At 44.1% G+C, this 23,980-nt stretch overlaps 1 protein-coding gene across 1 annotated transcript; it reads left to right on the forward strand.

The window, feature by feature from the left end:
• Positions 1 to 10,984: 10,984 nt before the first annotated feature.
• On the forward strand, positions 10,985 to 22,751 carry LOC129831583 (glycerophosphodiester phosphodiesterase domain-containing protein 5-like). Its single transcript, XM_055894935.1, has 17 exons — positions 10,985 to 10,988; positions 12,240 to 12,300; positions 12,549 to 12,654; positions 13,382 to 13,485; positions 14,429 to 14,522; positions 15,509 to 15,568; positions 15,678 to 15,776; positions 15,916 to 16,009; positions 16,984 to 17,129; positions 17,550 to 17,632; positions 18,299 to 18,449; positions 18,559 to 18,777; positions 18,937 to 19,094; positions 19,181 to 19,325; positions 19,736 to 19,818; positions 19,964 to 20,043; positions 20,644 to 22,751. The coding sequence occupies exons 1-17, from the start codon at positions 10,985 to 10,987 to the stop codon at positions 20,730 to 20,732; spliced, it is 1,776 nt and encodes a 591-aa protein (XP_055750910.1). The 3' UTR covers positions 20,733 to 22,751.
• Positions 22,752 to 23,980: the final 1,229 nt, after the last annotated feature.

A 23,980-nucleotide genomic window follows, 5' to 3' on the forward strand; every position in this document is an offset into this window, starting at 1 on the left:
TTGTCTGCTTTCTTTGTTTAGCAAGGTGTTTTTCCTTATTCAGATGGAGCTGAAGAATACCAAGGTACCAATAAGAAGTATACTTTCTACCAGGAGGTTTGGCTTTGTTCTATTTTTAAAATGTAGCGTTAACTACCTTTGGCCTTAAACTGTCTCACCGGTGGAAGACTGGTAGCAGACAGTTGGACAACCTCTAGTCTCTCACCAGAATCGGAGTGCTCTGCATGCTCCTGCGGCTGTGAGAAGAGGCTAGACAACCTCCAAATTAGACCGGTTTAGACTGGGTTGAACTGGTTCAGACCAGTTCAGATAAGGGTGGCGATAGTTATTGAAGTCTTCTCTTCCTGTGTATTGGAGACATAATTATGATGCTTATAAAAGTCTTATTTTGAATGAGACAAATCTCTATTATGGAGAGAGTCTGTCTCGGTCTGTTGGGTGTACCCCTGGTTAGGTCTGTTTGGTGTACCCCTGGTTAGGTCTGTTGGGTGTACCCCTGGTTAGGTCTGTTGGGTGTACCCCTGGTTAGGTCTGTTGGGTATACCCCTGGTTAGGTCTGTTGGGTGTACCCCTGGTTAGGTCTGTTGGGTATACCCCTGGTTAGGTCTGTTGGGTGTACCCCTGGTTAGGTCTGTTGGGTGTACCCCTGGTTAGGTCTGTTGGGTGTACCCCTGGTTAGGTCTGTTGGGTGTACCCCTGGTTAGGTCTGTTGGGTGTACCCCTGGTTAGGTCTGTTGGGTATACTCCTGGTTAGGTCTGTTGGGTGTACCCCTGGTTAGGTCTGTTGGGTGTACCCCTGGTTAGGTCTGTTGGGTGTACCCCTGGTTAGGTCTGTTGGGTGTACCCCTGGTTAGGTCTGTTGGGTGTACCCCTGGTTAGGTCTGTTGGGTGTACCCCTGGTTAGGTCTGTTGGGTATACCCCTGGTTAGGTCTGTTGGGTGTACCCCTGGTTAGGTCTGTTGGGTATACCCCTGGTTAGGTCTGTTGGGTATACCCCTGGTTAGGTCTGTTGGGTATACCCCTGGTTAGGTCTGTTTATATAAAGTCTTATTGTAAGTGGTTCTGCTCCTCTGGGTGGGGTTGTTATCTGAATGGGAAATAAGACTCAAGACACTGATTAAACGGGTAATTACTGTTGCCACAGTCTTAATCTGCCTGGCTAGACAAAGGGTTTGTGTCGCAACCCACCAGCTCTTTATTTCTAACCCTTTTTTCCCTCTCACTGCCTCATTTATCTGTCTGTCTATTCCTCGATCTCTGGGAGAATCTCAATTGCATACTCCTTGCATCCTCACTCCTTGCCTCCTACTCAAAATCCATTGGATGAGAAAGCCAGAGGTTTAACCCCTCTGGCCTTCTCCATCACCCATGTCCGATTGTCATTACATGAATGTGTTACAGATTACAAAGAGCTTCACTTCCCAAGATTAGAGGTACACCCACACACTTTAGCCTAGGCTACAAATGAATGATAAACTAGACTATAACACTTTAAAATCACATTCGGTGGTTAAATCCGTTATGTTGCATCCCTCTAGTCTGAGCTTCAAACAACAACCTTTTCATTCGCTGCCAAAGAACGAGCGTAATAGTTTCAGCCTATTTGGATCATTATTCCTTATTGTGTAATTATAGATGCATGTACTGTTAGCGACAGGTGGGAGTGGCTCTCTCTCTCTCTCTCTCTTGTGTGCTAAGGTTCTTTCTCTGGAGCGAGACAGACGCGGCTGTTATTATACCACCACCAGACTGCAGGAGGCTGCGGCAACACAGATCGCGTGCTTTTTTTCTAAACGGATAAACAGACAGAGAAAATAATTACATAATAACAACGGACGAGTAGCTGTTATAATCACCGTCCGGTAAGTCGGGAATATATTGTTGCCTGGTAAACGGTGGTAATAGGATTCTTGTTTTTTCTTGTTTTGGTTAACGAGTCCCATGCATATAAAGGCAGATCATCATCTCTTGCGCTAGAGACAACCTACTGCAACACTGTCACGGAAAAACAGTAGTTTACTGGGCTATTCTACAAATAGATCAATAAAACGATGACTGACTATTCGTTAGTATTCATTAATAGGCTGTAGGTTGACCATTGAACACTCTGATCATAACAGTTGATTGAATGAAGATTGATAGACTGCGTCTGCTGCCTGCAGGCTGTGTAGATCCGTCATTGTCTCTGGGGTGACCGACACACGGAGGGAATGACCAGACCGTTAAGTTGGCCGGGAGATTTCTAGATTTACAAGATCTATCTAACGGTCTGTTTGTTTCAGGGTCCGCGCTTTTTTGATTCTGCTGGGTATGTGACAGCCCGGGAATATGAGGGTACATAGCATAGCCTACAGATATTTCTCTCGCGCTCTCTCTCGTCCCTTCCTCTGTCCACGAATAGCCTGGTTGCTGTGTTAGGTTAGATATTGCATTGGTGCTGTGTTAGGTTAGATATTGCATTGGTGCTGTGTTAGGTTAAATATTGCATTGGTTCCGTGTTAGGTTAAATATTGCATTGGTGCTGTGTTATGTCTTGGTGCTGGGGTAGGTCAACTGCCTCAAAGATTTGTATTGGTGCCTGGTGTATTGGTGCTCAGCTTGGATGGGAGGCCTATTGGTGCTGGGGTACAGCTGGTGATGATGATGGGGTGATGCTGGGAGAGAATGAATGAACAACGGAGACAACAGAGAGTCACTGTTAAGTTTAACACTGTTTATTTATAGACACACACATACTGTCTGTAGCCCTTGCCTAAGGTCATTGTTAAGCCTACTGTACAGGGCAGATGGTGTATAGTAGGCCATATAATAATAAGAATGGGTAGAACGGGAATCCCCTTTCAATGTCAGGCATTGTGAGTGTATGAGTTTACCAGTCATTGACAAGGTCAGGAGTTCCATGTCTGTTCTACTCAGTCTAATTATACGGTTTAGGCTACTCTACAAAGTACAGAATCTTTCTACTTCTACTAGTCAACTGGCATAATTGATGATGCTATGATACATTAATACAAACATAGAAACATCATCCACTGTATCCATGCAGACGATGAGCAAAACATCACATCTTCCTTCATATCTCTTTTCTAGGTCTCTCTGTCCTCTCTGGGTTAGTGGTTTTGTTGGTCCAGTTCTCTCAGGGTTTTATTGACCTTGCATCCTATAGCTGCTGGTACAACACCAGCCCATCCTACCATTTACAGTATATCTGACTGTTTGCTGCTGTTTGTTTCCTGCTGTGTTTCTACGGGGTTTGTGTATGTAATGAGTGAGCTGTAAGAATTTCCTCTTATAGGACAATAAACCTCAATCCAATCTTTACCTGGACTTCAGATCAGCTTAGTCACTGTTTCTTTCTCTCCTTTTGATATCAAATCTCTTTTTTTTTATTTTACCATAGAGAGCATTAATCCATTGACCCGGTATGGCACCTTCACGATTTGCCCAAATGTACCTGGGTGACTTCACACTAAATGTCATGTAGTTCGCTCAAACTTCAAGTTATCCGTCTGAAACTTTGCACGTACACTGCTGCTATCTTGTGGACACCATCGCAATTACAGACGTGGGACCTTTCTGTTGCATTTCAAAGATGGTGGTAGGAAAAAAATACAGTTGGTATTTTCTTCCACCAGATCTATTGTGTTTTATTCTCCTACATTCAAGTCACATTTCCACAAACTTCAAAGTGTTTACTTTCAAATGGTACCAAGAATATGCATATCCTTGCTTCAGGGCCTGAGCTACAGGCAGTTAGATTTGGGTATGTCATTTTAGGTGAAAATTAAAAAAAAGGGGTCTATCCCTAAGAAGTTAAATGATCCCTTCCATGCATCTAGACACCATCTGTGGTCACCTTCGCCATAACCTCGAGAGAGGACAGACCAGAACAACAATTTAGTTTAGGGTATTTCTGATTCAGGAAATCCAGACAAATTATTTCTGTATGGCAAATTATTACTACTAGCAATATTCTTAATACAGATTTCTAAAACAAATGTCAAAGAGAATAAGATTACACAGTTTTTTTTTTTTAATCCCCAAATTGGCTTATACGCCCCTATCATCTTGGCGATCTCATTGCAAAGTTACAGGGTCAGGGAGTTAGGTGGCCAATCATTAGGGAGACATCCCGACCATACAGCAGACCAAATCTGATGAGATTTGTTATGAAAACAAGACAATAACAAACAAACAACACAACAGCAGCAATACACTTCTTCATGTAAAACTAGAGGTGGGAAAAACATTACACATACAGTGGGGAGAACAAGTATTTGATACACTGCCGATTTTGCAGGTTTTCCTACTTACAAAGCATGTAGAGGTCTGTCATTTTTATCATAGGTACACTTCAACTGTGAGAGACGGAATCTAAAACAAAAATCCAGAAAATCACATTGTATGATTTTTAAGTAATTAATTAGCATTTTATTGCATGACATAGGTATTCAGAAGACCTCAGAAACATTTTTGTAGACCTCCACAAGTCTGGTTCATCCTTGGGAGCAATTTCCAAACGCCTGAAGGTACCACGTTCATCTGTACAAATAATAGTACGCAAGTATAAACACCATGGGACCACGCAGCCGTCATACCGCTCAGGAAGGAGACACATTCTGTCTCCTAGAGATGAACGTACTTTGGTGCGAAAAGTGCAAATCAATCCCAGAACAACAGCAAAGGATCTTGTGAAGATGCTAGAGGAAACAGGTACAAAAGTATCTATGTCCACAGTAAAACAAGTCCTATATCGACATAACCTGAAAGGCCGCTCAGCAAGGAAGAAGCCACTGCTCCAAAACCGCCATGAAAAAGACAGACTACGGTTTGCAACTGCACATGGGGACAAAGATTGTACTTTTTGGAGAAATGTCCTCTGGTCTGATGAAACAAAAATAGAACTGTTTGGCCATAATGACCATCGTTATGTTTGGAGGAAAAAGGGGAAGGCTTGCAAGCCGAAGAACACCATCCCAACCGTGAAGCATGGGGGTGGCAGCATCATGTTGTGGGGGTGCTTTGTTGCAGGAGGGACTGGTGCACCTCACAAAATAGATGGCATCATGGGGAGGGACAATTATGTGGATATATTGAAGCAACATCTCAAGACATCAGTCAGGAAGTTAAAGCTTGGTCGCAAATGGGTATTCCAAATGGACAATGACCCCAAGCATACTTCCAAAGTTGTGGCAAGATGGCTTAAGGACAACAAAGTCAAGGTATTGGAGTGGCCATCACAAAGCTCTGACCTCAATCCTATAGAAAATTTGTGGGCAGAACTGAAAAAGTGTGTGCGAGCAAGGATGCCTACAAACCTGACTCAATTTCACATTCTTAAAATATATTGGTGATCCTAACTGACCTAAGACAGGGAATTTTTACTGGCATTAAACTGAGTTTAAATGTATTTGGCTAAGGTGTATGTAAACTTCAGACTTCAACGGTAGTTAATATACTAGCAATTTCGATGCAATGATATGCTATGCCGTTCATAAGGATAGCTTACCAACAAATTGTCATCCAACATAACGTATAACATAAGTTTATATGAAAAATCATTATTTTAAAACATTGTTTAACATTTTCTTAACATTTGTCATAATTAGTTAAAGCAATGAATTTGTATCTATGACCAATAAGCATACTACATACTCAATTTACTTCCCAAATAGTATGGTTAGTGCGGTTATGCTGAGTACCTCTGCTAATCTTGGTTTTATCGGTTTTTCTTTTCTGTTGATAGAACGCTGACATGAACTCTGATGTATTGAGTTTCAGATTTTTCTTTTATGTCATTGTGCCAACTCACAATAGCATCTCTGAATTCTTTATTAGATTGGAATGCTGCCAAATTTGATCCATGGTTTCGATTTTTTCCCCGTATTCGAGCCGCATTGGTAGAATGCTCTTGCGCCTCTTTTGGTGCCTCTTTGGCTTTGCTATAGTTGACCTCTTCTATGATGGTTATTTCTGCCTTTTTAACTGTTCACAACACCTGATACCTTGTATTAGAACCAATACTGAAGCTCTGACAATTTACTACTGGATAATATGGGAGACCTAATGTCTTATACCAGTCTCACGCTTCACATAACACTGTTGTTGACAACACATATTACCAAAATACGGTACATAGTCTGTCCATAATATAAATCTCTCGTCAACAGACACACACTCAGGAAACAAAACAAACAAACAAAACAAACACTATTTGGTTAGGAACATCTTCCTTTCTCATAATTTAATAAGAGCAATTGCTTCTTCATCAAAATATTTTTTGATTGCTCTTTGTAATTTTACATGTTGTACCCACAAGGTAGTTCCTATGCAAATTTCCCATGTAGGTTTTAAATGTATTTTTACCTGCAGAACATTTTAAATTTTCCTATCTCAGGATTGTGCCCTGGGATCACATAACTCGGAACCGTGTCATATCATCCCAAGGACACAACCCCTGTCTCTGACCAGGATACCTCTGCTTCAACAGAGAAACACAACCCCTGTCTCTGACCAGGATACCTCTGCTTCAACAGAGAAACACAACCCCTGTCTCTGACCAGGATACCTCTGCTTCAACAGAGAAACACAACCCCTGTCTCTGACCAGGATACCTCTGCTTCAACAGAGAAACACAACCCCTGTCTCTGACCAGGATACCTCTGCTTCAACAGAGAAACACAACCCCTGTCTCTGACCAGGATACCTCTGCTTCAACAGAGAAACACAACCCCTGTCTCTGACCAGGATACCTCTGCTTCAACAGAGAAACACAACCCCTGTCTCTGACCAGGATACCTCTGCTTCAACAGAGAAACACAACCCCTGTCTCTGACCAGGATACCTCTGCTTCAACAGAGAAACACAACCCCTGTCTCTGACCAGGATACTTCTGCTTCAACAGAGAAACACAACCCCTGTCTCTGACCAGGATACCTCTGCTTCAACAGAGAAACACAACCCCTGTCTCTGACCAGGATATCTCTGCTTCAACAGAGAAACACAACCCCTGTCTCTGACCAGGATACCTCTGCTTCAACAGAGAAACACAACCCCTGTCTCTGACCAGGATACCTCTGCTTCAACAGAGAAACACAACCCCTGTCTCTGACCAGGATATCTCTGCTTCAACAGAGAAACACAACCCCTGTCTCTGACCAGGATACCTCTGCTTCAACAGAGAAACACAACCCCTGTCTCTGACCAGGATATCTCTGCTTCAACAGAGAAACACAACCCCTGTCTCTGACCAGGATACCTCTGCTTCAACAGAGAAACACAACCCCTGTCTCTGACCAGGATACCTCTGCTTCAACAGAGAAACACAACCCCTGTCTCTGACCAGGATATCTCTGCTTCAACAGAGAAACACAACCCCTGTCTCTGACCAGGATACCTCTGCTTCAACAGAGAAACACAACCCCTGTCTCTGACCAGGATACCTCTGCTTCAACAGAGAAACACAACCCCTGTCTCTGACCAGGATACCTCTGCTTCAACAGAGAAACACAACCCCTGTCTCTGACCAGGATACCTCTGCTTCAACAGAGAAACACAACCCCTGTCTCTGACCAGGATACCTCTGCTTCAACAGAGAAACACAACCCCTGTCTCTGACCAGGATACTTCTGCTTCAACAGAGAAACACAACCCCTGTCTCTGACCAGGATACCTCTGCTTCAACAGAGAAACCCAACCCCTGTCTCTGACCAGGATATCTCTGCTTCAACAGAGAAACACAACCCCTGTCTCTGACCAGGATACCTCTGCTTCAACAGAGAAACACAACCCCTGTCTCTGACCAGGATACCTCTGCTTCAACAGAGAAACACAACCCCTGTCTCTGACCAGGATATCTCTGCTTCAACAGAGAAACACAACCCCTGTCTCTGACCAGGATACCTCTGCTTCAACAGAGAAACACAACCCCTGTCTCTGACCAGGATATCTCTGCTTCAACAGAGAAACACAACCCCTGTCTCTGACCAGGATACCTCTGCTTCAACAGAGAAACACAACCCCTGTCTCTGACCAGGATACCTCTGCTTCAACAGAGAAACACAACCCCTGTCTCTGACCAGGATACCTCTGCTTCAACAGAGAAACACAACCCCTGTCTCTGACCAGGATACCTCTGCTTCAACAGAGAAACACAACCCCTGTCTCTGACCAGGATACCTCTGCTTCAACAGAGAAACACAACCCCTGTCTCTGACCAGGATACCTCTGCTTCAACAGAGAAACACAACCCCTGTCTCTGACCAGGATACCTTTGCTTCAACAGAGAAACACAACCCCTGTCTCTGACCAGGATACCTTTGCTTCAACAGAGAAACACAACCCCTGTCTCTGACCAGGATACTTCTGCTTCAACAGAGAAACACAACCCCTGTCTCTGACCAGGATACCTCTGCTTCAACAGAGAAACACAACCCCTGTCTCTGACCAGGATACCTTTGCTTCAACAGAGAAACACAACCCCTGTCTCTGACCAGGATACTTCTGCTTCAACAGAGAAACACAACCCCTGTCTCTGACCAGGATACCTCTGCTTCAACAGAGAAACACAACCCCTGTCTCTGACCAGGATACATCTGCTTCAACAGAGAAACACAACCCCTGTCTCTGACCAGGATACCTCTGCTTCAACAGAGAAACACAACCCCTGTCTCTGACCAGGATACCTCTGCTTCAACAGAGAAACACAACCCCTGTCTCTGACCAGGATACCTCTGCTTCAACAGAGAAACACAACCCCTGTCTCTGACCAGGATACCTCTGCTTCAACAGAGAAACACAACCCCTGTCTCTGACCAGGATACCTCTGCTTCAACAGAGAAACACAACCCCTGTCTCTGACCAGGATACCTCTGCTTCAACAGAGAAACACAACCCCTGTCTCTGACCAGGATACCTCTGCTTCAACAGAGAAACACAACCCCTGTCTCTGACCAGGATACCTCCTCTTCAACAGAGAAACACAACCCCTGTCTCTGACCAGGATACCTCTGCTTCAACAGAGAAACACAACCCCTGTCTCTGACCAGGATACCTCTGCTTCAACAGAGAAACACAACCCCTGTCTCTGACCAGGATACCTCTGCTTCAACAGAGAAACACAACCCCTGTCTCTGACCAGGATACCTCTGCTTCAACAGAGAAACACAACCCCTGTCTCTGACCAGGATACCTCTGCTTCAACAGAGAAACACAACCCCTGTCTCTGACCAGGATATCTCTGCTTCAACAGAGAAACACAACCCCTGTCTCTGACCAGGATACCTCTGCTTCAACAGAGAAACACAACCCCTGTCTCTGACCAGGATACCTCTGCTTCAACAGAGAAACACAACCCCTGTCTCTGACCAGGATACCTCTGCTTCAACAGAGAAACACAACCCCTGTCTCTGACCAGGATACCTCTGCTTCAACAGAGAAACACAACCCCTGTCTCTGACCAGGATACTTCTGCTTCAACAGAGAAACACAACCCCTGTCTCTGACCAGGATATCTCTGCTTCAACAGAGAAACACAATCCCTGTCTCTGACCAGGATACCTCTGCTTCAACAGAGAAACACAACCCCTGTCTCTGACCAGGATATCTCTGCTTCAACAGAGAAACACAACCCCTGTCTCTGACCAGGATACCTCTGCTTCAACAGAGAAACACAACCCCTGTCTCTGACCAGGATACCTCTGCTTCAACAGAGAAACACAACCCCTGTCTCTGACCAGGATACCTCTGCTTCAACATAGAAACACAACCCCTGTCTCTGACCAGGATACCTCTGCTTCAACAAAAATATCCCAATTGGCGACGTCCCTGTCCCTGTTTGCCCTAGAAATACTTCTTTAATTAAAGATATAACAGAGTTCCTAATTAAATATTCTAGCGCTCCCCTATTAGAAATAACTCTGCTACAACAAAGTTTCTAACTAAGGGTGTTTTTGCTCCAAAAAAAGTTGTGCACAACCTGTTCCCAGAACAGGATTTTCAATAAAGGTTATTTCATCTTATCTGTCCGGAATGATGTATTCACTCATTGACGCCAGGTCCGAGGCGGGTGCCTCCTGATTCCCCTAAGCGGAGTGTGGGCTACCCTGAGCCACGTCTAATGCAGCCCCTGCGCCCAGTTAACATCGGTCTCCCCGGGAGCAATCAGCAAGCGGAGTTAGCATCCTATCCTCGTCACCAATTGTCGTGGTAATTCTAACCAAAAGGAGAGAGACTGTATTCTTCAAAACAACTTTATTATAAGATTAGCAAAAATGAAGCAATCAATAACAACCACTCAACAGTGCATCATTAGGAAAGCCCAACGAACAGAGTTGTCTCTCTCCCCTTATAGAAAAAGTACAACCTATTTTGTCTACGTGGCAGTTTAGCAGATGGGTGGAAACAGGGAGGGAACATGGTGTGTAAAAGCTCATTTAGCTTGTCTGTGCAGATTAGCTGAATTTGCCACCAGTGTCTGTTCCTTCCTGCATGTTTCCACATATTTAAGTTCCTGTAGACTGTGAAAACAAGATGTCACATACTGCAGTCGCACCTAAACAGCTCTTATAAACAGCTCTTATATGCACACCCAGACTTATGAGTAAGTCACACAAGACAAGCCTGTATCAGCAAAGAACTAACATATAACAATGGACAAGTAACAGCATAGTATGTCTAATTAAACAACATAGTAGGTAATTAAATAATTTCCTCCACAAGTACAGGCTTAACTGAAAGACCAACAAAGATGGAATGCAATAAGACATTTTATTAAATAGTTTGGGGAATGGCCTCGTCTTCGAGGGAAGATCCTCGGAGCAGATGATGTGATGGCAGGTAGCCCTACGCGTAACTACTGGCATGGAAACCCCACCACTGGAGGAAAGGAGTTCTATTTACAGGCCTTAAGGTTATTATGGCTGGTGGTGGCGGGGAGATGGATGGCTGGCGAAAGCTGTTGCTGAAAAACTGCAAATGAGAGAACATGGGTAAATTGACATACAAAACATCCCAAGATTTACGTCCATTGGTTGAGAGAGAGGAAGGTAATAATTGCAAGAGTGAGCCAATAGGTTAAACAGCAAGCATGAGGAATGTTCATTATTGTGCTTATAGGCTGTAAGGTAAATAGGTGAATGATATTCCACACGTGGCTAGTAGGAAAGAAGAGAAGAAACCAGTCGCTATGCTGATGATACGTTTGTATTCATTCCCGGTATGCCCGTAGAATAGGAAACAGAGAGTGCTGTAGATGGAATATTAGATCAGTGGAGAGTGCTGTAGATGGAATATTAGATCAGTGGAGACAGTGTAGAGTGCTGTAGATGGAATATTAGATCAGTGGAGACAGTGTAGAGTGATGTAGATGGAATATTAGATCAGTGGAGACAGTGTAGAGTGCTGTAGATGGAATATTAGATCAGTGGAGACAGCGTAGAGTGCTGTAGATGGAATATTAGATCAGTGGAGACAGTGTAGAGTGCGTTAGATGTTTGTTCGGTGACCTGGTTTTAAGTAGACTAGATACAGTTTGTTAGTGTATAAAAAGGAGGTGGATGCAGCTCAGTGTTGATGAATGGAGCTCAGGGCTGGAGAAGGGAGGCCATTTTGGATGTGTCCAAAGATACAGTAGGGCTTAGATTCAAATCGGACCATGGGAGATCGTGATAGAGCTATTGACATTTAAAGGTAATTCATTTCCAGTTGAGCCAGCATATACAGCTTGTACTGCGAATGCGGTTTTCCAAACGCAGAAACATCGCCTTTAAAATGTTCATAGCTGAAAGGGGCAATTGAATTGAATCTTGCCCTAAGTCTACTAGCTTTCCTCTGGTAAATCCTGGTCTGTTGGTAAACTTATGTATTGCCTGCATCATCTACTAAAGTCTCTCTAAGCTTATGCTTTGGGTTGTGATGGGGTACAACAGTTGAATTAAACTCATAAGGCATTTATAAATTCTTCAAGAAATAAATGGGTAAATATCGTACGTTTTAAAGTCCAAAAACGTATGTAGAAATTACAGATTGCCCTTTTAAGCTCCCATCTCTCTCTCTCTCTCATTCCACAGCTCTCCTCCAATACCGAATAAACTACTGGGACCAAAGAAAGTCACCATTCCATCTTCCCTGTCCCGTCTGTCTCTCTCTCCTTCCCTTCCTTTCTTTCTCTCTTCCCCTCTCTCCCCCCTCCTTTCCTTCTCTCTCTGTGATGAGTGGCTGTGGGTGAGGCTGTGGGTGAGGGTCCGTGTCCAGTCTGAAGCTGGGGAAGCTGAAGGTGGTGCGGCGGCAGCTGCTGCAGAGGTAAACTACTAGTGTCTGTGTTGTCTTGTGTAGAAGATTCCATTCTAAATGATAGATGATACAGTACTATAGTATAACCTGTCGTTAACAGGTATAATAGTATCGTTATAGTATTATAGTGTGTTGTTCTCAGGTGATATTATAGTATTATTGTAGTATATTCTTGTACATGGCGTTATATTATAGTATTATTGTAGTATATTCTTGTATATTGCATTATATTATAGTATTATTGTGCTTTTATCTAGGTATGAGCACCAGCCGTTTGTGTCATGTCTGGCTGGTCTATATGGCTGTCAATGGAGACGCTACCAGAGGGCCAAGTCACAGCCTGGGGAGAGCTGCTGCAGCAGGGTAGGCCATACACACACAGAAACACATACACACATACACACACACACACATACACACACACACACACACACACACACACACACACACACACACACACACACACACACACACACACACACACACACACACACACACACACACACACACACACACACACACACACACACACACACAGATAGGGCTCAACCAGTGTCCTCTTATGAAAAAGTGTCCTTGCAGCCTACTTTTTCATTCTGTTGTTGTAATTTGAAATGTAACATCAAAATAGCTAATTTCATAAACTCTTGAATCTCAGAAAATACCCCCTTCCCTGCCTTCTCACTCTTAGAGGGCGCTCGTGTCTGACTTGCATGCAGGGGCGACTGTCTGTGGGCGCCAGGCGGGAAATGGAGCAATTTGACTGCTTGTTAGTAAGAGGCAGATGTTAGCAGCAGAACAAAGTCAAATCAAGTAACAACTATTTTGTTTTGACAGCTTAGCTAACTAGCTAGCTAGCATATTTACATCATCATTCGCTCTGATCAGCTGATAACCACTCTTTTCTCAATCATTCTCTCTCTGCTGACATACTGCAGTGTGTGTTTGTCATTTTACTGAACTATGTCTTTATAGGAAACACACTCTTTCTCTGACACCCTCTCACTCTCTCTCTCTCTGACCCCCCCCCCCCCCCCCCCCCCTCCCTCCCTCCCTCCCATCCCCTCTCCCCCGTCTCTCTCTCCTCCAGGTGGAGTGTGGCAGCGTGGTAGTCCTGGTCCTGACCTTCCTTCTCTCCTCTCTGTTCCTCTACTTCTGGAGCCAGGCTCACAACGATTACAATGACTTTGACTGGTGGGTCACACACACACATACACGAGCGCACGACACACACACACACACACACACACACACACACACACACACACACACACACACACACACACACACACACACACACACACACACACACACACACACACACACACACACACACACACACACACACACTGATTGTACTAAACTCAGCAAAAAAAAAGAAACGTCCTCTCATTGTCAACTGTGTTTATTTTCAGCAAACTTAACTTGTGTAAATATTTGTATGAACATAACAAGATTCATCAACTGAGACATAAGCTGAACAAGTTCCACAGACATGTGACTAACCGAAATGGAATAATGTGTCCCTAAACAAAGGGGGGGTCAAAATCAAAAGTAACAGTCAGTATCTGGTGTGGCCACCAGCTGCATTAAGTACTGCAGTGCATCTTCTCCTCATTGACTGCACCAGATTTGCCAGTTCTTGCTTTGAGATGTTACCCCACCAAGGCACCTGCAAGCTCACAGAATGAGCAGTATTGCTGGTGGCATTATCATGCTTGATGGTCATGTCAGGATGGGCCTGCAGGAAGGGTACCACATGAGGGAGGAGGATGTCTTCCCTTTAACGCACAGTATTGAGATTGCCTGCAACAACAACAAGATCAGTACGGACATTGCAATTTATTGCCCTGGCCACATCTGCAGTCCTCATGCCTCCTTGCAGCATGCCTAAGGCACGTTCACGCAGATGAGCAGGGAACCTGGGCATCTTTCTTTTGGTGTTTTTCAGAGTCAGTAGAAAGGCCTCTTTAGTGTCCTAAGTTTTCATACCTGTTAATTACCTACCGTCTGTAAGCTGTTAGTGTCTTAACGGCCGTTCCACAGGTGCATGTTCATTCATTGTTTATCGTTCATAAACAAGCATGGGAAAGATCTGGGAAGTTATTTGGATTGAGTTTATATGTATGTATTGCAGGTTTAAATTTGAGACTCTGGGATTCTGGTTCCCCTGGTCTCTGGTGCTGCTGGTTGTTGCTGCTGCTCTGTTCACCTACATCTCTCTGCTGTTGGTGAGAACTAGTAATACTACTACTATAAATACTACTATACTTATACTACTGATATTACTATACTATTACTACTGTTACTAATACTATACTACTACTGCTGTTCATGTAACCTACATCTCTCTGCTGTTGGTGAGAACTAGTAATACTACTACTATAAATACTACTATACTTATATTACTGATATTACTATACTATTACTACTGTTACTACTACTGCTGTTCATGTAACCTACATCTCTCTGCTGTTGGTGAGAACTAGTAATACTACTACTATAAATACTATTATACTTATATTACTGATATTACTATACTATTACTACTGTCACTACTACCATACTACTACTGCTGTTCATTTAACCTACATCTCTCTGCTGTTGGTGAGAACTAGTAATACTACTATAAATACTACTATACTTATATTACTACTATTACTATAATATTATAACTACTATACTGCTGCTAGTGACAACTATAGTACTATCACTATACTACTACTGCTGCTCTCTTCAGTACTACTACATTACTATACAACAGTACTACTGCTGCTCTCTTCAATACTACTACATTACTATACAACAGTACTACTCCTGCTCTCTTCAGTACTACTACATTACTATACAACAGTACTACTCCTGCTCTCTTCAATACTACTACATTACTATACAACAGTACTACTCCTGCTCTCTTCAATACTACTACATTACTATACAACAGTACTACTCCTGCTCTCTTCAGTACTACTACATTACTATACAACAGTACTACTCCTGCTCTCTTCAATACTACTACATTACTATACAACAGTACTACTCCTGCTCTCTTCAGTACTACTACATTACTATACAACAGTACTACTCCAGCTCTCTTCAGTACTACTACATTACTATACAACAGTACTACTCCTGCTCTCTTCAATACTACTACATTACTATACAACAGTACTACTCCTGCTCTGTTAATCTACGTCTCTCTGTTGTTGTCTTGCAGGTACTAGCAGTGTGTTTACTGTCTGAGGGACAGAGGCTGTACCTTCACTGGAGTCACAAGGTATCTCCTATCCTCCATGTAGTACAGCACACATTCAACATCTGTGAAGCAGCACAGACTGATCAGGATGACACATGTTGATTAGTCCTTTGTTATTTTTCTGTGTTAGATGGGGATCGTGGTGACCATGGCTTTCTCTGTCAGTGCCATGGCCGTTCTCTCTGAGGTGTGGAGTAAAGAGTGGAAGACCCTTCTCCTCTCCCTGCAGGTTGGCCAGTCTAGCCGTCACAGACCAATCACATCAAGCGACCCAAAGGAACAATGTGAAATGTGTATGTTCAGTTGTCTGCATTGTGATATGAACCTTTCTCGCCCTCCCCTTCTCTATCCCCCTCCTGATTGGCTAGGTCACAGCCCCCTTTCTTCAGGTAGGCGGGGTTTTATTGATGACTCTCCTGTCCTGGCCAATTGCGCTGCACTTTTTTCGTATGAACAAGAGAGGTAAGTGCTCCGATTGGCTGCTGTAAAACAAGTCCAGGTTCTGGTCGTGGTTCAAAGCCTGTACAGGTATTGTATGCATCAGCTAATCACATCTACATGTATGTTATAGCAACCTAGTGCCCGACTGCATGGTCAATGACGTGGCATGCAACCATTGATTGATGTATGCAACGTCTGAGCAGAGGAACGCAACCTCTATTGACTTAGACTGAGTGGGACCTTTTCAGAGTTATAAAAGCCTGCGTAGACACTGCCATTACGCACACTGTTCTTCACTCTCTCTCTGTCTCTTTTTCCTTCCGCCTCTCGCTCTCTCTTGTTTCTCTGTCATCTCCATGGTCACTGTTCTGAGTCGTCGTGGTGACGTGAAGCTGTAGGTGGACTAGCTGACTCATGTCTGGCCTCTCTGTGGAGGATAATGACACACACACACACACCTAGAGCCCTATCAGGTGTACAGTAGTCTGATTAAAGGGGCAATCTGCAGTTCACACAATAACAAAGCACCCACCCGCCACCTATTTTGGTAAACATCTAAAGGATGGGGCTGGAGAAATGTAACCACTCTCATTACATTCATAGACCAAGCTTTTATACATTCATGAGGCATTTATAAATTCTTCAAGCAATCAATGTGTAAATAACATACATTTTAAAGTTTTAAAAAAATAGCGTGATCTAGCAATCACAGATTTCCCCTTTAAGCTCTGATTTCATCATTAAGACTTTTATAACTCTGGAATTAGAACACTGGACCGGCTAGACTTGTTCCAGTAAGAGGTTGTTTTGAAATACTCTCTCTCTCTCTCTCTCTCTCTCTCTCTCTCTCTCTCTCTCTCTCTCTCTCTCTCTCTCTCTCTCTCTCTCTCTCTCTCTCTCTCTCTCTCTCTCTCTCTCTCTCTCTCTCTCTCTGTCTCTGTCTCTGTCTCTGTCTCTGTCTCTGTCTCTCTCTGTCTCTCTCTCTCTCTCTCAAGTGCATCAGGTGTGTCTGTTGGGTGTGTACATGAGTGTATTGTTCAGTCTGTACCTGGTTCCTCTGGCCATGTATTCTCCCTGCATCAGAGAAGCTGGAACCCTGGGGCCAAAACCAACACTCCTCGGACACAGAGGAGCTCCCATGGTATGACCAACCTATCATACATCTATCATTACAGCTTCATACTACTCAATGATTCAGTAGCACCCAGACCAGCATGATATGACCAATCACACTATCATACACTATCAAGACAAATATTATCCCTATATATCAATAACATCATCATCAATATTATCACTATCTATCAATAACATCATTATCAATATTATAAAAAATATATCAATAACCTCACTATCTATCAATACTACGACATACAATATACAGGTAAATTCAGTCACATAACTTTAACACAGAGGCTCTGGCCTCATGTTACTTTAGAGAGTCAGTTAGAGAGAGTTCCTGATTAAAGTCTGACACTGGAAAATACACTTGTTGATGTGTGTGTGTGTGTTTGTTTGTTTGTTTGTTTGTTTGTTCTCGTGCATGTCTGACCTCTAACAGCTTGCCCCAGAGAATACTCTAATGTCTTTTGAGAGCGCAGTGGAGGCTGGAGTGGACGGGTTTGAGACTGACGTCACTATAAGGTACACACCACTCTGTCAGTCTGTCTGTCTTGTCTGTCTTGGATTGTTTGTCCGTTTGTCTGTCTATCTTGTCTTGTCTGTCCCCTTCTGATCCCTGTAATAGCCCTGTGTCCTGGCTAGCCTTGACCCCTGTCCTGCCCTGTCCTGTCCTGGCTAGCCTTGTAATAATCCTAGAGATCAGACATTAGCGTTAGCGTCCTTCCACTCCTCCCAGTTAATGTGATTGCATCCTAGCTAATCCAGTTAGCTGTTAATACTCCTGTCCAGGCCTGCTAGCCTGGCGCTGGCTGTGTTCTCTATGTGGCTTTTAGCATTAGCATGTAGCATGCAGCCCTGGGTTCAAATACTATTTCGAATAATATCAGATACTTTAGCTGGGCTTGAGGGAAAGAGAAGGGGCCAGGGTGTAATGGAGTTTTCCTGGTGTAATGGAACCAATAGAATAGTTGCAAAACTGCAAACTTGGCCCATCAGGCACTCCAGGCAGGCTAAAGCAAACGCTCAAATTTTTTGAAAGAGTTCAAATAGTATTTGAACCCAGGCCTGGTAGCAGGACTATAGCTAGCAGACCTAGTGTAGCTTCACCTGAGACCTGCCACATGTTTGTCTTGACCATGTGAACGCCAGGACCTAATCTCCCCCTCTCTCCCCTCCCCTCTCTCCTAGTGCTGATGGCGTTCCGTTTGTGATGCATGACCTCACCCTGCAGAGGACCACTAACGTAGAGGAGGTGTTTCCTAACAGAACACACACACCTGCTGCCCTGTTCACCTGGTCTGATATACAGCAGCTCAATGCCGGGGCCTGGTTCCTCTCTGTAAGGACACGCACACACAGTAGCTGACTTTAGCACCATCGGTTAGTTAGTAACTGTATTAAAGATCTCTTTTAACCATCACACTCTCTCTCTCTCCACCCCCTCCCAGTGGGATCCGTTTGGCACGTTGTCCTCTCTGTCACCAAAGCAGCGAGCGCTAGCTGCCAATCAGACGGTTCCCTCCCTGGATGAAGTTCTGGATGTAGCGAATCGGACGGGCAGGATAGTGCTGTTTGACCTGAGACAACCTCCTCCTGGACACCCTTACAGAGACAACTACCTCAACATCACCCTGGACCTCATACACACACACATCAACTCCAGCCAGGCACGTGTGTGGATGGGGGGGTCACCGTGGTAGTTCCTACCTTCGACTCAAAGGACCATGTTAGAAAGGCCTGCTGCCGTTCAATGGTGTCTCCCTGCTCTTATAAGGGGCAGCCTTTTTTAATACTGCGTGTGTGTGTGTTTGTGTGTGTGTGTGTAGGTGCTGTGGCTGCCATCAGATCAGAGAGAGGAGATACAGCAGGTGGATTCAGAGCTGCAACAGACAGCAGGACAGACTGCCTCTATTCAGGAACTACAGGACAACCACATCACTACCCTCAACCTGCACTACAGCACCATGTCTCTACAACACGTCAGGTACACACTCACACACACATGATGTACTATAAAATGTCTCTCTGCTCACCCACCATGTATGTATGTGGGTTTTGTGTGCGTTTCAGTAAGTACAGGTCGGTGAACATCAGTGTGAACCTGTATGTAGTGAACCAGCCGTGGCTCTACTCTCTGGCCTGGTGCAGTGGAGCATCCTCTGTTACCACCAACAACATGCTGCTGAGAGATATACATACACCGCTGCTCCTTGTGGTGAGACACACACACACACCACAGGAAGTGGAGGACAGGCTCGTAGTAATGGCTGGAACGGAATAAATAGAATGGTATAGAACTCATTAAGCACATGGTTTCCATGATATGATACCATTCCATTCCAGCCATTATGAGCCGTCCTCCCTTCAGCAGCCTCCTGTGACACACACACACATTTACTCCCTATGGTGATACACACATATCGCTATTCATCATGGTGATACACACACACACACACACACACACACACACACACACACACACACACACACACACACACACACACACACACACACACACACACACACACACACACACACACACACACACACACACACACACACACAGCTTCTCCATATGGTGAGGCACACAAACACACACTAATGTCTTCACGTGTTTCCCTACAGACTCCAGAGCAGTATAGTGTGATATGGGTTCTGATTGACCTGGTCTCTGCTGCTCTTATCGTCTGTGTCTTCATATTCCACTGGTGAGTTCACACGTTTCTACATACATGTCAAAAGTGTGTGACTGAGGCGATTACAGTGGAAAATATAATGGGTTAATTAGATAAAGGTATGTAAGGTATGTAAGGTGAAAGTGTGTGTGTGTGTGTGTGTCTCCCTGTCCTACAGGTGGCGTGAGCGAGGCCTACACTTCTGGTCAGGCAGTCAACAGACACACGAGACTGGGCCTTATAGCAAGTTCAGGACCGGTAAGGACAACAACAACGTCATACTGTACATCACTATGGCCCACTCCCACTGGACTAATCTTCTACTTGTGTGGAACACATAGGCGCACCAACATTTTCATCTCTTGCATAAACTGTACAGTTTATGAGCTGGAATAGCTGTTAGTTTCTGACATTCTTTTCAAATTCTGAAAGAATCTCTGCTCAATGCCAGTGTTGTTCTAACCCTCAAGTTTATTGGACATTAAAAAGCCTGTTTCATCAGAGGCAGTATGTTAGTGCATTTTTAAGGCAGTGTACATTCGTGTTCCTCTGGGATGATTTAAGCTTTTACTCGGAATACCGGCGTATCATAAATGATTCTGTGTTCCGTCTGTGCCTCAGATCCTGTGGAATCAGGGTGGGGTCGATGGAATCCCTTCCACTCAGAGTCACCTACTAGAGCTCTCATCTCTCTCCCTCTGGACCTCAACCCATGAACTCAACTCATGAACCTCCCATGAACCATTCCCAAACCCCAAATCTTTGGACTTCAACCCACACATGAACCCTGCACCAACCCCTCACCTGAACTCCAACTACCACACCCCTGACCTCTAACCCTTAACCTTTGCCCAGCAGAGCTCAGCGACGTCTGGTCCATATCCAGTGGGAATGTCCGAACGGAACTACGGACCCCCAGTACCCTCCACACCATCACAGAGGAGTAACACACACACACACACTCACCCAGTCACGCACACACAAAGTGTGACCACACAAGAATGAGCATAGGGAAGCGGGAAGGAAAACAAGAGGATGAACTGAATGTGTAAAAAGAGGAAGAGGCTGATGTAATGTGAAAGATAAGCCAGTATTTTGATAATCCTGACTAAGACTGTTGTTCCTGTGTCCTCACCTGACCAGCTCATTCACACCCCCTCTGGTGACCACAGGAACTGCAGAACTGAATTGCTGGAATATGAAATATACACTGAACAAAAAATATAAACTCAACATGTAAAGTGTTAGTCCCATATTTCATGAGCTGAAATAAAAAATCCCTGAAATGTTCTATATGCACAAAAAGCTTATTTCATCCCTGTTAGTGAGCATTTCCTCATTTACCAAGATAATCCATCCACCTGACAGGTGTGGCATATCAAGAGGTATGAGGTGCACCTTGTGCTGGGGACAATAAAAGGCCACTTTAAAATATGCAGTTTTGTCACACAACACAATGCCACAGATGTCTCAAGTTTTGAGGGAGCGTGCAATTGGCATGCTGAGTGCAGGGATGTCCTCCAGAAAATGTCATGTACATTTCTCTACCATAAACTGCCTCCAATGTTGTTTTCGAGAATTTGGCAGTACGTCCAGCTGGCCTCACAACTGCAGACCACGTGAAACCACGTCAGCCCAGGATCTCCACATCTGGCTTCATCACCGGCGAGATTATCTGAGATGGGTTTGGAGTGAGGGGTAATGAGGAGTATTTGTCTGTAATAACTCATTCTGATTGGCTGGGCCTGGCTGCCAAGTGGGTGGGCCTATGCCGTCCAAGGCCCACCCATGGCTGCACCCCTGCCCAGTCATATGAAATCCATAGATTAGGCCCTAATTAATTTATTTCACTTGAATGATTTCCTTATATGAACTGTAACTCAGTAAAATCTTGGAAATTGTTGCATGTTACGTTTATATTTTGGTTCAGTATATTGTTTTTATTCTCATAACTGTAATGACATCAGCTGCATTAGAGGAATGTATTAACTAGTGTCTTATATTTTCTGTGTGAGTGAGTGGATGCAGGTGAACACTGACTGTACTGTGGTTTTAGTTTGATACGGTTTTAATGATCAGGAGTTGCTATTTATATTTGAATGTATGACCAAGCAATAGCCTAGGGTTTTAGCATGGCAGTGAATACAGCGTCTGCTTCTGCTAACACACGTATCTATCTATCATGAGATTTACTCCTAAATCATAATGGTTTATTTTGAGGTTGTAGAAGCTGTGTATGACTTTCAAGTGTTGTGTGGAAAGTTGCTGGTTTCAGGTGTTAGTCTGTGGGTTGGTTGGTTGGTAATGGCTCTGCGGACAGTGTTGAGCAGGAGACAAGAGATCTAAGTGCCATAGGAGACACAATGTCCACAAGCCACTGGCCAGCCATACAGAGGAGAGGAGAGAGATTTTATGGGCTTCTACAAAACTTTTGTTATTATCTGAAGCCTTCTAGAACTCTCCAAGAGATTCTGGAACCCTCCCAAGACATTCTAGAACTATCCCAGGGCATTTTAGAACACGCAAAGACATTCTAGAACTGTCCTAATACATTCTCACAAGCCATTCTAAAACTCTCCAAGACAGAAAATACATGTTGACAATCTGTATGTTCACAGTAAGCCAACTAACAGAGCAGTTGACATCCTGATGACCAGAGAGTAAAATAATGATCTTCTGCCATTGGTGGAATTGCACTCCGCCTTGCTTGCATTAGAGACCGCTAGGCTATACAAATACCATGCTATCAGGAATCGAAACCTACATTTGGTCCCAACAATGATTCAAAGGTATCAAAAACTCAGAATGTAATTGTTGTTAAATAGCAAAAGGATACATAGTATTTCTGGTTGTTTTCTGTATAACAGGACGACCGTTTTGTTTTAATGTATATGATCCTTCTCTATGTTCTGTTACTATTTTCTGACTGTAAATGGTATTACCTGATATTAAAAATCTTTAAAGGATTGAGTTGGTTGCATTCATTGATTAACCCATTTGATTCCATGTCCACAGTATAACGCTACTTCTGTTACTCCAGTTGATAAAAAGACATCGGCCACTGTCTCCATCCAATCATCTTTATTGTTTTTATAAAAACAGACAGGATCCAATCTGAGGGTTCTAATCTACAATGCAGCTTTGTTTTGTTTGTTTTTGGTACTTTTTACCCCTTTTCGTGATATCCAATTGGTAGTTACAGTCTTGTCCCATTGCTCCAACTGCCGTAGACTCGGGAGAGGCGAAGGTCGAGAGCCATGCATCCTCCGAAACACAGTGTTGACACCAATGTGTCGGAGGAAACACTGTACGGCTGGCGACCGAAGTCAACGTGCATGCGCCCGGCCCACCACAAGGAGGCGCTAGAGCGCGATGGGACAAGGACATCCCGGGTAGCCAAACCCTCCCCTAACCCGGACGACGCTGGGGCAAATGGGTCTCCCAGTCGCGGCCGGCTGCGACACAGCCTGGGATCGAATCCGGGTCTGTAGTGACGCCTCAAGCACTGCGATGCAGTGCCTTAGACCGCTGTGCCACTCTGGAGGCAACAATGCGGCTTTTAAAGGCAACGTTACCTCATCACGGAGATCGTATTCAAGGTAACTACTGCAGGTGTCGGGTGCATTGGAAATTCCCTTTAAATGTCTAGCACACTACAGTATGGTTTCCGATTTAATCTTGGCCCTCATTCGGGGTGCAGAGGCGGGCGAGGCAAAGAAAACTAGACTAACGGCATCTCTGACAGTAGCTCCACCGTCATCATATCTTCTGTCCAGACAGTAGAGCAACACAGCTGCTGTAGTAATGCTGTAGTAAAGCTGTAGTAATGCTGTAGTAATGCTGTAGTAATGCTGTAGTAAAGCTGTAGTAATGCTGTAGTAATGCTGTAGTAATGCTGTAGTAATGCTGTAGTAAAGCTGTAGTAATGCTGTAGTAATGCTGTAGTAATGCTGTAGTAAAGCTGTAGTAATGCTGTAGTAATGCTGTAGTAATATCCCCCAGACAGACCGGGGACACTGTGCATCCTAAATGGCACCCTATTTAATTAAACAGTGCATTACTTTTGCCCAGAGCCTTATTTTCTTTTTACCAGAGCCCTATATATGGAATAGGATGCCATTTGGGACACATCCACACTGTTGTGAACCATAGGTTGAGCTAATTAGTTCAAATTTACCCAGAACTTTACCCAGTG

Source organism: Salvelinus fontinalis, chromosome 33, assembly GCF_029448725.1.
Source record: "Salvelinus fontinalis isolate EN_2023a chromosome 33, ASM2944872v1, whole genome shotgun sequence".
Taxonomy (NCBI): domain Eukaryota; kingdom Metazoa; phylum Chordata; class Actinopteri; order Salmoniformes; family Salmonidae; genus Salvelinus; species Salvelinus fontinalis.